This window comes from Maylandia zebra, linkage group LG22 (genome assembly GCF_041146795.1).
Source record: "Maylandia zebra isolate NMK-2024a linkage group LG22, Mzebra_GT3a, whole genome shotgun sequence".
Taxonomy (NCBI): Eukaryota; Metazoa; Chordata; class Actinopteri; order Cichliformes; family Cichlidae; genus Maylandia; species Maylandia zebra.
The window spans coordinates 24,979,989-24,996,045 of record NC_135187.1 but is presented as its reverse complement, the minus strand read 5'-3'; the positions used below and the strand labels follow the sequence as shown (position 1 = coordinate 24,996,045).

The 16,057-nt window shown below is 37.3% G+C and overlaps 2 protein-coding genes across 5 annotated transcripts; one reads left to right on the top strand and one right to left on the bottom strand.

The window, feature by feature from the left end:
* Positions 1-4,038: 4,038 nt before the first annotated feature.
* LOC106674710 (uncharacterized) lies at positions 4,039-10,233 on the top strand. Of its 3 annotated transcripts, XM_014407751.4 has the most exons (6): positions 4,039-4,480; positions 4,601-4,660; positions 7,782-8,826; positions 8,930-9,076; positions 9,654-9,755; positions 9,928-10,233. In XM_014407751.4, exons 3-6 carry the CDS (start codon positions 7,792-7,794, stop codon positions 10,231-10,233), a joined length of 1,590 nt encoding a protein of 529 aa, XP_014263237.3. In that variant the 5' UTR covers positions 4,039-4,480; positions 4,601-4,660; positions 7,782-7,791. The 3 variants fall into 3 exon arrangements, with proteins under 3 accessions (XP_014263237.3, XP_076735466.1, XP_076735467.1); XM_076879351.1 differs by lacking the exons at positions 4,039-4,480; positions 4,601-4,660 and adding an exon at positions 6,998-7,580; XM_076879352.1 differs by lacking the exons at positions 4,039-4,480; positions 4,601-4,660 and having other exon boundaries at positions 6,998-8,826.
* Positions 9,229-15,575, bottom strand: LOC101480762 (gap junction beta-3 protein). 2 transcript variants are annotated; one of them, XM_076879354.1, is made up of 4 exons: positions 15,519-15,575; positions 12,667-13,151; positions 12,168-12,210; positions 11,787-11,918 (listed from the first exon to the last, which is right to left on the bottom strand). In XM_076879354.1, the coding sequence occupies exons 2-4, from the start codon at positions 13,054-13,056 to the stop codon at positions 11,890-11,892; spliced, it is 462 nt and encodes a 153-aa protein (XP_076735469.1). In that variant the 5' UTR covers positions 13,057-13,151; positions 15,519-15,575; the 3' UTR covers positions 11,787-11,889. The 2 variants fall into 2 exon arrangements, with proteins under 2 accessions (XP_004547858.3, XP_076735469.1); XM_004547801.5 differs by lacking the exon at positions 12,168-12,210 and having other exon boundaries at positions 9,229-11,918.
* Positions 15,576-16,057: the final 482 nt, after the last annotated feature.

Sequence of the window (16,057 nt, the reverse complement as noted above, 5' to 3'; positions counted from 1 at the left end):
ATGTATATCCTGAAATGTTAGTTTACATCCTCACAGCTTGGATAGTCTGCATACCATCTAGCAATAGATGCATGGAAAAGTCTTAATGTCCCTGCACTGAAAGATTATGCGTAATTGGCTGAGAATGTGAAAGCATATTTTCAAAATGACAAAGCTACTAATTGAGTGCCAAAGCCCCATTAGGGAATGCATGAAATAAAACATTGGAATAGGAACAACATTCCTTCCCCAAAAGTCCCTCAACTGGGCTCTTAATAATAGTAATAATAATAACAACTTTATTTATAAAGCACTTTCAAACAAAGTGCTGAACAGTTTTTTGAAGATAAAAAGACAAATACATAAATAAAAGTAGTGCAGAAAAAACAATACAACTTAAAAACTGATAACATTTAAAAACTGATAGGCATAGAATTAAGACACATAAGATAGAGTAAACAAGTGAGTCTTTAATTTGACTTTAAAAACCTTCACAGAGCATACTGCCTACCTAATATCTTGAGCGAGGTTCTTCCACAAAATGGGGCACGAAAAGAAAAAGCATGCTCCCAAATAGTCTATTTTCTGGCTTTAGGAACTTTTAGAAGGCCAGTATCCTGAGATCAGAGAGCTTGGGATGGAACAGAGGTGCCAAAGGTCAGAGAGATACAAAGGTGCCAAACCATTTAAAGCCTTGTAGATGAGCAACAAGACCTTATAACCTGCTCAAACTTCACAAGGCAACCAGTGAAGAGATTTCAGTAATGGGGTAATGTGCCCAAATTTCCCAGTTTTGCTGGAGATTTAGGAATTAAAATATCAAATACAATTCCTAAATGGTCTAAAATAGATAAAACACAAGTTTCAGTCATTGATACATTCAGTCCATAACCCAAGACAAAGTCTAGAGTGTGGTCTTTAGGTGTTGGCCCAGACACAAATTGTGTGAAATTTGTTAATTAATCTTAATTAATCTTAATTCAAGTATGCAAATTAAGATTTTGCCAGCTCTTGTGGAAGTTTTCATTTAATAAATCCTAAATGGCGAGCGGTAGCCACCATCCTTTAATAAAGAACAGAACAAAACCAAGCTTGGTGAGAACAGCCATCACAGGGCAAATGACCAGCAGAGCCTCTCCCAAGCCTGGCACAGCCCTGGGTTTAAATACCTTCCACAGAACAAAAGACGATACACAGCTGAGAGTTCACAAACATGTGGGATCCCCCCCCCCCAACTCTCTGCCTCACCCGGCTGTTTAATGGCTTATTCCAGCCTTTTGATGATGTAATCAATTAATACAAGAAAAAAGATTCATGAATTAAGTAAAAACTGGACGTACAGCAGCTTCACAATGCCACAATTCAATCAAAATAAGCCAGATTGTATTCCAATGTGTTGATCAACACAATGTGTTGCCTCGTTTGTTGACATAAAACAGCTCAACTTCTTTTATATGGTAGGTAATTAAGGTTAAAATTTACTTACGCTGTAATTATGTGTTTTAGCAACAGTGATGAGTTGCCTCTACTTTCAGATGAAACTCACTATGACTGCTATCACTTCAAACGAGGTGAACTATACTATTTACGTATTCCTGACAGAGGTGTGGACTCGAGTCACATGACTTGGACTCGAGTCATTAATTTAATGACTTTAGACTTGATTTGAAAAAATGTTCTAAGATTGTGACTTGACTTGGACTTTTACACCAATGACCTGAGACTTGAATTGGACTTGAACCGGTTTACTTGAAAAGAATTGATATTTCACCCCAAATATAAAATTTAACATACATATTATATAGAAAGTGTGCACCATTAATTCAATTCATTGATTCATTTATTCAAACCACACTCCGTACTATGTGTGCGTGAGCTGTAGCACTGCCAATCAAATTAACCAGATTAAAATAAAAAAAAAAACGCTCAAAAATGCTGCAAGGAGTTATTTTTTTCAGGTACATAAACTATGAAGTAGTCAACAAAAAACTGAAATGCAATATGCAAAACATGCAAGAAGAGAATCACAGACAGAGATGGAACAACTTCAACTTTCTCCGACAGTTGAAGTTGCATAAAGAACGGTAGGTGGTGCTTCTCTTTTGCTATGATGAGATAGCTGACTTCATCTAACTAGCAAATCTTGTCCATGCTCCGTTGGTGATACAGGTTTTTTTAAATGTGTATGATATTTTTGTCATGCGATTTTAAAGCCGGCCCTACAAGCGCATCCAATAATAACATTCAGCTTATCTCAGAACTGTCGGTGAAAATTATTCTTGGAACTAAGTTTAATTGAGCTGCATTTTATAGAGGTGCAATTTCACAATTTGTGTATATTTTCTAAGTTCACTATTTCGTCATGTGTTGAGAAAAACACAGATTTTAAAATTACATGGTCTAATATTTACAGTTTAGCATAACTGCAACATTCTTTTTTCGTTTTTTTTTTAAGACTCGAAAGGACTTGAAATTCAAAATTTCAGACTTGTGACTTTACTCGGACTTTTACACCAGTGACTTGAGACTCGACTCTGACTTGCCTGACATTACTTGAGACTTGACTTGTGACTTGAGGATAAAGACTTGAGACTTACTTGAGACTTGCAAAACAGCGACTTGGTCCCACCTCTGATTCCTGAGCCGCAAGACCACATTAAAATAATAAACACTGACTAACTCGCTATTTCCAACCGAAATGTTGCTAAAGAATAGCAACAGTTTACAGTGTAACACTTAGCTAACCACAGCAGACAAATGAATAACCGAAACTAGTTGTGGTGCTGTTAGTTACGTCACATTGGTCAATAAAAGAGAAACTCAATAAACAACATTACTATGTTATTATGAAGACAAAAACAAAATATAAAATGTGGGAATTCAATACTTGTCCGTAGTTGAAAGCCGTTACTTTTTGACAGCGTCCGTAAGGGCAAAAATGACGACGTCCGGTTTCCGCTCACCATTGGTGCATTGTCCTATCTATCAAAACCGCACCCGTGTCCTCTGCTTCTGATTGGACGGTAGCGTGAAAAAACGGATGACGCCAGAACAAATATGGCGGGATCATATGGGTATCTCTACTGTAAAGTACTTGTGAGTGACTCAGTGTGTAATGCTTTGGTGAATAAAGGGTTTACTTACAGCATGTGCTTTTCCTAACTGACAGGCAGTAACCATAAAAGGTTACATAAAAACATGAATACAGACACACACATCATACACATATAAAGCATCATTACTCAAAAATAGCTTCCTTTTCATCTGCAATTTTGCTGTCGATTTCCATGCAGAATATCATATAACAAAGTTTTATTTACAAATCACTGGGTATTTCTTTGTCGTTGAGTAACAGTTCTGCAAGCCGTCGGAAGGATGCATTTGCTTCCAGTAGCACCTAGAGTTATTCATTTAGTTTTTCAGAGTAGCCCGAGCAAGATGATTCTTATTTCATAGTTGGTGTCTCCTCTGTCTTGATGTTATTCAGGTTCTGCACTGTAAAAACTGTGATTGGGGTTAATTAGAATCTAATAGGAGAGTAATAGTAATTATTACTCAGTAAAAACGTGTATGAGTAGTTTTAATCAAATCTAAGCAAAATTCAACAATTTTGAGATGTTCAGTTATTTAAATTTACACAGTTTTGTTTGGGGTAAATTCAGCAATGGTTTGTTGAGTAGATTTAAAAAAAATGTTTGAGTACTAAAAAAATTTAAGAAATCTAATAGATTTAACTGATGAAAGCATTTTCATTTTAATCATTGTACACTTCCGCCCATAATCCTTTGTGCCACGTGCAGGACACACGCGCTTCATGAGTGGACATCTCCATTTTGTCAGAGGTAAGACTTCTTAATTTGTTCAAATATAAGACATGGTTTAAACAATAACGTATATCGGTTTTGAGTAAAGGTTTTAAACAGTATGATACGAAATTTTATTAATAATCATCACTGTAATGATAGTATCGTATTTTTACATAAATGGCAGTTAGTGGACTGCTAGCACAAGGTCACTTTCCAAGCCTTCATGACTGTGTTACTGAACAGCTTTAACTAACCACATGTTTTACCGTATTAAAAAATATCAACGGTATATTCCGATGAGTTTTAACGTCTTTCATCCACGTTTAAAAGTTCATGAAAAGGTTTTGCGGTCAGTTGTGAGTGATTTTGTCAGCCACAGTCAGTTTTTCGAACTCCAGTTTCCAATAATGGCGGCCGCTACTAAGTTTTAAAATTACTCTTAGTAATCTTTCTGGGTCACAAAATAAACTTTTAACATATTTTCAGGCGAGAAAGTAGCTGTGTAAACATCAAATATCTGCTCGGTTTATCAAGATATCGCATGTTTGCAAAAGTGCTTCGACGTTTTCGGAGCATCTGCTACCCACCAGCTCGAGCAAGCCGGGAGCTCGAGGGTCACTGAAGCCGCTGAGAACGGCACAACTCCCGGCACATCATTTTCAGATCACCGCGGGGTTTCGCTACTCAGTTTAAACGTAATGTATAAGTCACTTAGACAACCTAAAAATGTCATTGTTTGGTTTTTTTCAGTGTTTTATTTGTTCGTGAGTAAATCGGTTTGGCTGAGATTAATGATAATGTTGCTTTCCTTTCAGGTAATGGAAGATCCCTCAACTTAAATTCACCTGATCAGCATGTAGACTGTGCATTATAAAGTAAGTTGTGATAACATGTTATATTAAATTAAACTAATGGTTTTGAAATTGAAGCGGCATGAAATTACCAAGTTGACCCCACTTAATCTAACTTATTTGTTTTTGTAAAAACAATAAGTAGAAAATAATTGCTTATTATTTGTAGGATTTTTTTCTTCTTCTCTATAATCTCAACATCAAATGTGTATAGATACCCATGCTCTTACATTTGTCATGAAAAACTATTTAGATTCTTAGATATATATTTTTCCATCACTTTAGGACCTGGCAAATGGGATGGCAGTGTAAGATATGCAAATCTTTTTCTACTACAAAGGGGAATCTTCTACGTCATTACAGATTGCAACACGCAACATTTGGTCGTGGACAGCACCAGCCATGTCTGTATGGCAGTTGTCCTTGCACATTTAAAACACAAGGAGCCCTTCGCACACATTTGTCCAGATACCATACCACTGAAGAGAGTCCAAGGCCTGGAGTGATCACTGCATTTAAGTGTTTGGCTTGCACTGCTTTTTGCTCTACTCAGAAGGACTATTTTCAGCATATAGGAAATCACTTGAAGAGACACGAAACTGTATTTTGCGTTTTTAATGGATGTGACTTTCGCACAAACATATACAATACATTTCTAAAGCACAAAGGCAGGAGACATACATGTTGTTCCTTAACTGATTTTAAGAAAGAAGTCTTGGAAAGTCATCCTAGTCAGAACACTGACCATTCTGATGTCCCTGAACTCAACAGTGATGAATGCTCTAGTGATGTTGATCCAGAAAGTGCATCTTGTACTGTTCTTCAAGGACTTGGCTTACTTCTACTCAAGTTAGAAAGCACTTACAATGTTTCAGTGAGGTGCATTAATGCTTTGGTTGAAGATCTCTTCTATATTTCTTCTTCAGCATCTGTGGAGGCGGTTAAAAATATAATTGATTCAGCACTGAAATCTAACAAATGCACAGTTGACCACACTATCATAAAGGACTTGGCTGAACAGTTGTGCAGCTCTCATCCCATTAGCAGAGCTCTTGGAGCAGGCGGGCCACTTGGTTCAGCTTTTAAGAGAAATAAGTATTTTAAGGAGCATTTCCAGTTTGTGGATCCTATTGAATATATTCTTGATGCTGAACAAAAAAAGAGCTTTCAATATGTACCAGTTCTAAAGACTTTGCAAGAAGTACTGAAGAACAAAGATATTGCAGTGGAAGCCTTTTCGAGGTGCTCAAGTAGCACTGGGCATTTTGAGTCCATTTTTGATGGTACGTGTTTTAAGGACAATGACTTTTATGCTGTAGAAGAAACAAGACTCTCTATAATAATTTATGTTGATGAATTTGAGGTGTGTAACCCATTAGGAACCTCTCGAAAAAAACATAAAATAACTGCAGTTTATTAGGTTTTGGCCAATTTGCCATTGAGATTACAGTCTGCCTTAACATCAATACAACTAGCTTTACTTTGCAAATCTGTTGATGTGAAACAGTTTGAATATTGGATTGGATTGGTATTGGATCCACTTTTGAAAGATCTTGTCACTCTTGAACAGGAGGGGGTTTTTATTTCATGTTTAGGGAGAAATATTAAAGGCGCCCTACACTGTGTTGTAGCTGATAACCTTGGTGCTCATGCAATTAGTGGACTTGTTGAAAGTTTTAACGGGCCATATGTTTGTAGATTTTGCCTTGGACATTCTTCAGAGTACCAGACATATGAAGTACGGTCTGGGGTCTTCCCACTTCGAAAAAAGGATGACTATGATTTACACGTACAAGCTGTCAAAGAAAATCCAAATTTAGTGCCTCATTTTGGCTTAAAGCGGTCATGTCCATTAACTGATCAACTTAATAATTTTCACTTTGTGTCTGGATACCCACCAGATGTCCTTCATGACCTTTTTGAGGGAATAGTGCCAAGAGAGTTAGCATTGTGTTTTCAAGTTTTTTTGAAGAAGCACTACTTCAGTTTGACTGAACTGAATAATATAATCACATGTTTTCCATATAAGGGCTCAGACAAATTGAACAGTCCACAAGCAATCCCTTCAAATTTTGCTGGTCGCAAAACTGTAGGAGGAAATGCTCATGAAAACTGGGCCCTAATACGTTTGTTGCCTCTCCTTGTTGGTTTACGTGTACCTGAAGATGATCCTGTTTGGCAACTTCTTCTGACTTTGAAGGACATTGTTGAGTTAGTGGTTGCCCCTGTTCACACAACACAAAGTATTGCCTACCTTGAATTTAAAACATCTGAACATCGTGTCAGATATTTGGAAGTTTTTCCTGATCAAAGGCTCACACCAAAACATCATTTTTTGGAGCACTACCCTGCTGTAATAGAAAAATATGGGCCATTGGTTGGAGTATGGACAATGCGCTTTGAGGCGAAACACAGATTTTTCAAGCAAGTTGTGAGACACACTAACAATTTCAAAAATGTGTTGCTGACCCTTTCTACAAGGCATCAAATGATGATGGCATACCACATGCAATCAAAAGAGGTGAAACCTGCCCTGCTTGTCACAAAAATATCCAGAATGCCTGTAGATGTGCTGCATCCAGACATACAGGCAGATTTAAGAGCAAGATCACCATCTCTGACTTGTGTGCAGCTTGCCACCACTGTCACCTACAGTGGAACAAGATACACTGCTGGGATGATCCTGTCTAATGGTTCAACATGTGGACTACCAGACTTTGCTGAGATAATACAGATAGTCGTTTTGGACAATTGTGTATATTTCATTGTGAAGTTACTTGCTGCATGGTATGTAGAGCATCTGAGATCTTTTCAACTGGAGGACACTGGCAAGATCAGTCTTTTGGAGCAGCAGAAACTTGGTGACATGTGGCCCTTGGCTTCTTACAATGTGGGAAGAAAACGCTTGGTAACCCTGAAACGTTACATCTGCTGTGAATAATAGGTAAAAAAAACAAAACGACAACAACAAAAACTTGATAACATGTACATCTCCCAAGTATTTGTTATTTGCAACATTTGGTGTGTTGAAGTGTGCTTTTTGTTTTATAGTTTTATATCTCAACTATTGTATAAATGAAAAGTAATAACTAATTTTATTTAATTGAAGGGAAATTTAACTCTGCCCATTTACATTTTATTCTAGGTTGAACAAGATGGAGGCAAAGCTTCGTGTAATTATTGATGACCAAATCGAGAAGTTGGTTCTTCCATCAGGGATCCCACCAACATTGGAGGAGCTGCAGAGTGTTGTGAAGGATACTTTTGGGATTTCAAATGACTTCAGTCTTCAGTATTTTGACCCAGAATTCCAGGACTACTTCACTCTTCACAGAGCTGACCAGATAAAAGACAAAGACACTGTGAAGGTTGTTGGCATCACCCCGGTCATGATAAGCTTGACTCCGGTTGCTGACAGTTTTGGCGGCCCCTCTGGCCAACTGTCTGACTATGACTCCTCATATGCTGAGTCAGTTGTATCCAATGCAGACTCTGCTGCAACTACTTCTTCTCAGGACACCATTATTCTCAAAAGGCAGAAGACCACAGAACGTTGTGAGCCCTGGCCAAAACAGTTTCCCATTCCACAGTTTGCATATGAAACTGAGATGTACCTGGAAAGAGCCACTGAGGAGTATAAAAAGAATGGAAATCTTCTGCCCACCTCCAAAGTAAAGACTGATATTCTTGAGAAGTTGGCTGAAACTATATTTACATTTACGGCCTATCCTTCAAGTGCACAGGTTAGTTATGTTGCTGAGGCACTTGTGACAAAATACCCTTGTCTCAAGGAACCTGGCTCTTTCTCAGGTTATTATGGTTGGCAACAAAGCATCAAATACAAGATGGCCAATTATCGTACAAAACTTAGAGGGTTTGGTGTTCCTGAGTTGACATGCAATGCCATGAAACACAAGAGTCCAGGTGACCAGAAGTCTGCAAATAAAGTGAAAAAGCCTCGGAAAGCAGAGGTAAATTACCTTCCGCCATATCCAGCAGGTGAAGATGAGGACAGTCAAGAAGAAGAGAGAATTCAGTTGCTTACTGAAGTCAAGAAAAGAGACAACAACAAAGTGATAAAAGAAAAAATGGCTAAAACATTTGCACATAGACGACATGAAATTGTCAACCTGTCCCCCAGCATTGAAGACATCAAAGCCAGATGGCCAGCATTGTTTGAGGCATCTCATGTGAGTTCCAAATTCATTTTGGGTAGGCTTTTGGTTTTTTTTAATGTAATCTTTCAAACTTCAAATAATTTGAGGCTGCATCATGGTTTTTTTTGTCGTTCAGCTGCAGGATGAGTTCTACAGGATCACCCTGGTACACCTTGAACCCAAATTCATGTCCATGCTGGATGAGTACACTCCCAAACTGTTGGCCCTTTTCCATTCCAAGGGGGGAGCCATGGGATTGAAGTTGCAGGCTATCATAGCCAAGGTATTTTCCACAGACATTTCAGCTTGGAATTTTATTTAAAGAATTTTTTTGTCAAATTTCATTTGCATGGTGCACAGCTCCACTAATTTGTTTGCATGTTTTTGTCAGTGCAAGAGGACGCCAGGACGTCACTGATATAATTAACAACACAATTATGGGTTTCATGTTTTAATTGTATTTTAAATACATGTCTATTCTTAGTAAAAAAACAAACAAAAAACAAACAAAAAAACACAAGTACAGGTATTGCTGGGTTTTTGTTTTGTCCCAAGAAGGAAAAACCCTTTCTGACAAACATAAACTAAATTAGATAAAAAACTAAATGACTAAATTAATGTAATTTACTAAAACGACACATTTAAAGATTGAAGCTTACAAGCATGTTGACAATACCTTTGTGTTGACTGTCAGCACCCAGGCATGTGCATTAACATCAGCTAATTATCGCACATAATGCTCCATGTGATGATAATTTGATATTTAACTTTTTTTTTTAATACTGCCAATTCTCACAGTTTTGTCTTAATAAATGGTCACTTATCTGATGGTAATTTTTGGAATTCTTGCTCATTTTCAGTCACCAAGCAATCCTAGCAATAACATAACCAGAAATCTGGTTATTCGGTGCTTGATGGTGTACCTTGGGGAGTCCATTGATCAACTGATCAAAGAGTACAGTGTAAGTGTTGAAGTAGAAACATTATTCTGTTTTTGTTATTCATATGTGTTTGTCAAGTTTCAAATAATTTGAGGCATTATCATGTTTTATTTGTCATTCAGCTACAGGATGTGTCCAGGAAATATTTCATGTGTGCAACTACAGTCAGAAACCCATGTGTTTGTTGTTTCAGGATGCTGATGAGGATGGTGTGTCACAAGATCTTTCTGAACAGAGGATGAAAATCTACAAAATCAAGGCTGTTGGATCTGAGGAGGATGACATTGGCATTGTGCTGGAGGGTGTGAGAGTTATGCCTGCTCTGGGCAATTTTCCAAGAGCATGCGCAATGCTGGTTGGATTGACATATGCAGTCGATCTTGCCTATCCCAAAGAGCTAAAATACACCTTGGAAGTATTCCAGAAACTTTTCCTTGAACTGGATTGTGCTAAGCTCTCACCAAAAGTGAACAGCCTCAAGAACAAGTTATTGGCTTAAACGAGGACTCTGAAAGAATGAAAGGGAAGTAAGCTCACTGAAAACCTTTGTCTTTGTTAGATGCAGCTATCTTTTCAGTTTTCAAGTTAATTTCATCTTATTCATATCTTACCCAAATGACCTGCAATGTGTCAGGCTGTATTTGTGGTCTTCATTTTAATGTTTGTTTTTTATTACCTACAAGTTTCTTAGGAATATTCTGTTTGAAAGGCAGCAAATTGGAGGAATCACTAGTGAAGCTTTTCTTTGTTTATAGTGTATGTTACAATAAAATATTAGTTTAAAACAACTTTAAAATTTAACAGAAGTGCAGTCCTGTAGCTGTAGAAATGTTACTTCCTCTTACATGTGTCTTAGATTTTCTCAGGTTAAACATCCAAATTGGGATAAAAGGTTGATTTACATTATTGATATTCCATGTACATGAGTGAAAAACCTTTGTTCTACAGTTATATTGAGTGATTCAATTTAACAAAAGATTGACTAACTAAAGTTTTTGTTAGTCAATCATAAATAAGTAACAGAGATAAAGGAAACGGTAAAGGATATTCAAATTTCAGGTTCATGTTGATATTACAGTCTAAAGATTAATTTCTTTTTTACAAAACTGGTTTACATTCATGCAGTTTATGTTGCTGTTGCTCTGTACACAAAGCTGTGTGATAAACTGTTTATGACACTAAAACAAATTTACAGCAGAGGAATGTATTTAGGAGATCAGGAGATTGTTGATGAGAATTCAGTGTATACGAGCAGAAAAATGTTATATTATAAATTACTGTGTTTTATTTTCCACAATAAAACAAATTACTGTTTTGATGTTTTCTTTGTGAAATCGATTCATTTTACTCAGAAAATAAGTAAAATTCATTTCATTTTCTCTTATTATTCAGTCATTATTTTTAAGGTTTATTTGGATAATTATTGAATCCAATTTGAGTTTTACTGAAAAAACAAGAAGATTTCATTTCTTTGTAATGGATATTTTAGGAAGTTTTTACTAAACCTTTGCCAGATAGTTAGTAAATTCAAAGTAATTTTTCTCAGAGACTTATTTCATATCAATTATTTTTTTTGGTAAAGTTGGGCAATTTCAACCTTCAGTTTGAGATTTTGACCCTAAATCCAACACATATTTACAGTTTAATTCTATTAATATCTACTTTTGTTTTCTATTTGAATTTAATTAACATTTTCTCTACATTTTACATAAATCTTTTGAAATTAAAATCTACTTAATTATTTCAAGTGTCACTTTGTTGCCATAACTTTTTTAAGTAACCTCTAGTCACAGTTTCTAGAGTGTGGTTAGACACTGTTGGATCCACTCTCAAAGATGATCTAGACTTGTGCCTTGGAAAAGCTGCTGACAGTGGCTTCAGCTCGTGTGTCTCTGCGGACGCCTGCCTGTCTGCATCTATTTTCCTCTTGATTTGTTTCTTGACTTTCTTGCAGATGAAGTAAAACATCTCACAGATGCACATCAAGATACAGACAGCAGAGGACACCACCATGAAGAGAGTGAAGATCTTCTTCTCTGTGGGGCGGGATACGTAACAGTCCACTATGTTCGGGCAAGGATCCATTGAACACTTTAACAAACGTGGTAAGTCGAACCCTTCGTAGATGTGGTAAAGGATGTAGAGGAAACCAGCATCAAAGCTTGCCTTTAAGATCAGGCTCACCTATAAGAAGACAAATGAGTGTTAAAGTAGGAAAAATCTCATGGATTGCTAATGACTGTGTTTGACAGAATTAATTTTAAATGTTCACTAATTGCTGTAACTTATCCCAACCATTTGTCTAAGCTCTTGTTATGACGATTAATTAGTTTAAAAAAATAAATAAATAAATGACCCTATGAAAAAATTGGAACATAAATGAGGATTCTTCAACCTTCTATAAACTATATAATGAAAATTCCTGATATTTACCAAAATCAGTCAAAACAAAAGTGAACACTTGGTAGAGACGTTTCTAAACAGCAAATGAAAGTGAAATTAAAGACAAGAAAAAAGACACCATGTTACAGACATAATAGTCCCACATTCCACTGTAGGGATATATTATATGGCTGTTTAAAGGAAGCCTTGAAAGCATAGAACCACTTAAAATAGAGTTTCTTTCAGTATCAGATCGATACTAGGGTGATATGATCTGTACTTTGTTTCTATCCTCTAAGTTCAGTATATATATATTTAGAAATAAAAAAATACATCAGACATACACTGTGAAAAATATCTGAATGTCTTTGCAATACTTGATATTGATAGATACCAAAATTTGCATTATCGTAGACCACTCTTGCAAAGTCACACAACTTCACATCAGTTTGGTGGAGCTTGTTGCTCATACATTATAATTGCAAATCTCCTTCCATGTGTGGCATACACAATAACAGTGGAATTAAACATTAGCACCCTTCATTCTTACCAGGTATGTCCACCACAGCCCTCCACGTTTCTTCCCAGGGCGGGCATACACGTGTTTACCCTCATGGGTGGTGGTGTACTTTAAGTCCTTCATCTCTCGATATTTGACATGGGCAACAACCATCAGCGACGGGCATGTGACGAAGATGAGCTGCAGGGCCCACAGGCGGATGTGGGAGATGGGGAAGAAGTGGTCGTAGCACACGTTGGTGCAGCCTGGCTGTTTAGTGTTGCATTCAAAATCTTTGCTCTCTTCACCCCACACTCGCTGAGCCGCCACCACAAACACCATCACCCGGAAGATGAAGACCACTGAGAGCCAGACCCGACCAAACACTGTGGAGTAATTGTTGACCCCACTGATGAGGTCCTCCAGCCAATTCCAATTCATGACTGCTGTCTTGGAGGGGGACAAGGGGACAGAAATTTGAGGAGTATGTTTGACCTCCTGAAGAGATCAGGTGGAATGAAGTTCCTGATCCAAACCTGAGCAATGAAACAAGAAAATATGTTAGAAGAATCTTTGTAGTTAAAATACTTGAAGCAGTATGATGCCAGTCAGTGGTTTGTAAAGTCCTGGTCCAAAAAGTTAAATATAATAAAAGCCTCTAATTTAAGTTAATGTCCTAAATAAAGATAGAAAGAAAATATTAACTTCAAGTACTGACTGAGACTGTAGTGTTTAGCTATATACAATGAGATCATATGCATGACACACACACACACACACACACACACACACACACACACAATTCTGTTTTATTCATTTAGTGCTAAATAACAACAACAGGTGCACAGTAAGGTAAAGACCCTACAATAATACAGAGGAAACCCCTACAATCATATGACCTATTTGAACAACTGCTTAGGCGACAGTGGGGAGGACGAACCCTCCAGAAATAAAATGCTCAATGTGGAAGGGAGCCAGTGATTAATAATAACTAATGATTAAATGCAGAGAGGTGTATAAACACATGGTGAGTGAAGTAGATGAGTGAAGAAGTAAAATTCAGAGCATCATGGGAAGTTCTTCAGCAGTGTCTGTGAGTTTTGGAGCTGGTTCCACAGAAGAGGGGAAGAAGAGCCCTGATAGCTAAAGGCTCTACTTCCCATTTTACTTTTAAATACCCAAGGAACCAGAAGTAAGCCTGCAGTCTGAGAGTGAACTTCTCTATTCTATTGAGGTGATATGGTAGTATGAGATCTTTCAGATAAGACGTGGCCTGATTTTTCAAGACCTAGTATGTGAAGAGAAGGATCTTAAATTTAATTCTGGATTTAACAGGGAGCCAATGAATAGAAGCCGAAGTTAGAGAAATATGCTATCATTTAGTCCCTGTCAGTGTTCTTGTTGTAGCATTTTGAATCAACTGATGACTCTTCATGGAATTCTTTGAACATCCTGATAATAACGATTTGCAGTAGTCCAGCATGAACTTTCAGTTTCACTCTGAGACAGGGTCTCTGGAGGCCAATGCAATGCCATCCAGTGTATCTGGTTATATCTAGTTAGATACATATTTCAAAGATGTTTTGGGATGAATATAATAGATGTATTAAGCTTAGTAGTGAGTTCAAGCTGACATAATGGCTCAGAAGTCATAGCAAACAAAAAACTTGACATGGAGTGTGCCTTTAAAGATTTCAGTATTTTAATTTTTTTATCTTGTCAACTCACAGCACTCATCCTGTACATTTAGTGGCTGATGTTTGTCATGTGTGTGCCAAACTGTGTATGAGTGCGTTTCTTGGAGTATTTCTACAACAGCAACTACGAAGCCACTGCAGTTTTTTTCTAGTAATGTTCCCCAAAACTAACAATTACAAACATGTAAGCTATTCTTAATTACTGATGAGTTAAATATGAAGTCTCACGAATTAAGCCATTGCGACTGCAAATATGTCAGCTGTTATGTCAAATATGTCATGGTTATTGCTCATTATTCTTTTGCTTTTCTTTTTTAATCTCTGTCTCTGTCTGTCTATGATTCTTAAAGGAAATCTTCTGGCATCATCTTAAAAAAACAGCTACAGATGCTTAAAGGATTTATAAACACACAGCCTACTACCATCGTGCAGTTGCTATTCATTGCTATTCACAAATGTAAAAGGCATGTGATTTTTGTTCATACAAAATACAAACACAGACTGCAGTGATTCTCAGTGAATAAACAAAACCTCAGAGAGAAGAGCATATCTTGCCTAAAGGGAGGTGACCACAACTTGTTTTTCCGTTTGCTTTAGATGCAATGTTGCCCTCTCTCTTATCTATCTATCTTTTTGCATATGTTTCTCTTTCACTTCATCGTGACAATGCAGACAGCTTTCTCAGGTTGTCCCTATCTTAATTAAATGTCTTAAAGAGACTAGGATAAATTAACATCCATAAACATAACAAAGATTACACTATGGCTGCAGTGTGACACATGAACCAATATAATTCAGACTATTCTGGCACTGCCACAGATGTTTGAATACAACTTGCTCTACAGGTTGAGCAAGTTGCCACTTTACCTCTCTAACTCTGTTTCGCTCACTCTGTGGACTCCTTTAGAAAGCGGTTGAAAACATTTATTTAATCCATTTTTCTGTTAATATTCTTTTTTAATTTCTCTTTTCCAATTGATTTTATTATAACGTGGTTCTCTTGGCACATGATACAACAAGAACCGAATGAGTGAGACTTGTGCCCTTTTTATTTCGCCAGGCCACTGCTTTCCTACTACTATATTTTTGTCCTCATCCTTTCTTGTATTAGTCTGAATTTAAAACAGAACTCAGCAAATGGGCTACGAAACACCTGTTTCCTTGATCCATTAATTTGCGCAAATATAGACATATAAAGCACCTTACCCTGGACACAGGGAGCACCATAAATGTATGAATGTGATGTATCAGCTGCTGTTGCCTCAATGCTCACTGACTTGGTTACATCTAGACCTTTAGAGGGGGCTGGCTTTGAGGTGTGGCCTTGCTGGTAAACACAAGGAACCAGAGGGAGATAGGCGGAGCGTCGCTTAGAAAAAGTTACATTCTCTCACCTGACGGTTTTAGTTTGCATGTTGGGCATGAAGAAAACTGCCCCAGGGTATTTTGAGGAAAAACGAGAAGTGACAGAGAGACAATGTCAGAGAAATGGAAGGGAAATGGAAGGGAAACCGTGATGCAGAAAGATAGCAGCACAGCAAAGAGAGAAATGATGCAAAAAGTTGGTTGATGATACATAATGATAGCAAATATATTCAGCAGAAAATGTAGGTGGATAACCAGACCGATCTGCATAGGTCTGATGCCGACATGTGATGCAAAAATGGATGCAAATAAGCACATTACAATACAGAGTGTCTGATTTATGAGAAAGAGCGAGGACCTGGTCTCTGATTTCAGGCATT

What these genes read in the sequence shown, in the direction of transcription:
- LOC106674710 (XM_014407751.4), top strand. Translation starts at nt 7,792, where the DNA reads ATGGAGGCAAAGCTTCGTGTAATTATTGATGACCAAATCGAGAAGTTG. An exon ending in TGCAGGCTATCATAGCCAAG is followed by an intron (nt 9,077 to 9,653) that starts GTATTTTCCACA and finishes GCTCATTTTCAG; the next exon opens with TCACCAAGCAATCCTAGCAA. An exon ending in AACTGATCAAAGAGTACAGT is followed by an intron (nt 9,756 to 9,927) that starts GTAAGTGTTGAA and finishes TTGTTGTTTCAG; the next exon opens with GATGCTGATGAGGATGGTGT.
- LOC101480762 (XM_004547801.5), bottom strand. Translation starts at nt 13,056, where the DNA reads ATGAATTGGAATTGGCTGGAGGACCTCATCAGTGGGGTCAACAATTAC. An exon ending in GGCTGTGGTGGACATACCTG is followed by an intron (nt 11,919 to 12,666) that starts GTAAGAATGAAG and finishes GTCTTCTTATAG; the next exon opens with GTGAGCCTGATCTTAAAGGC.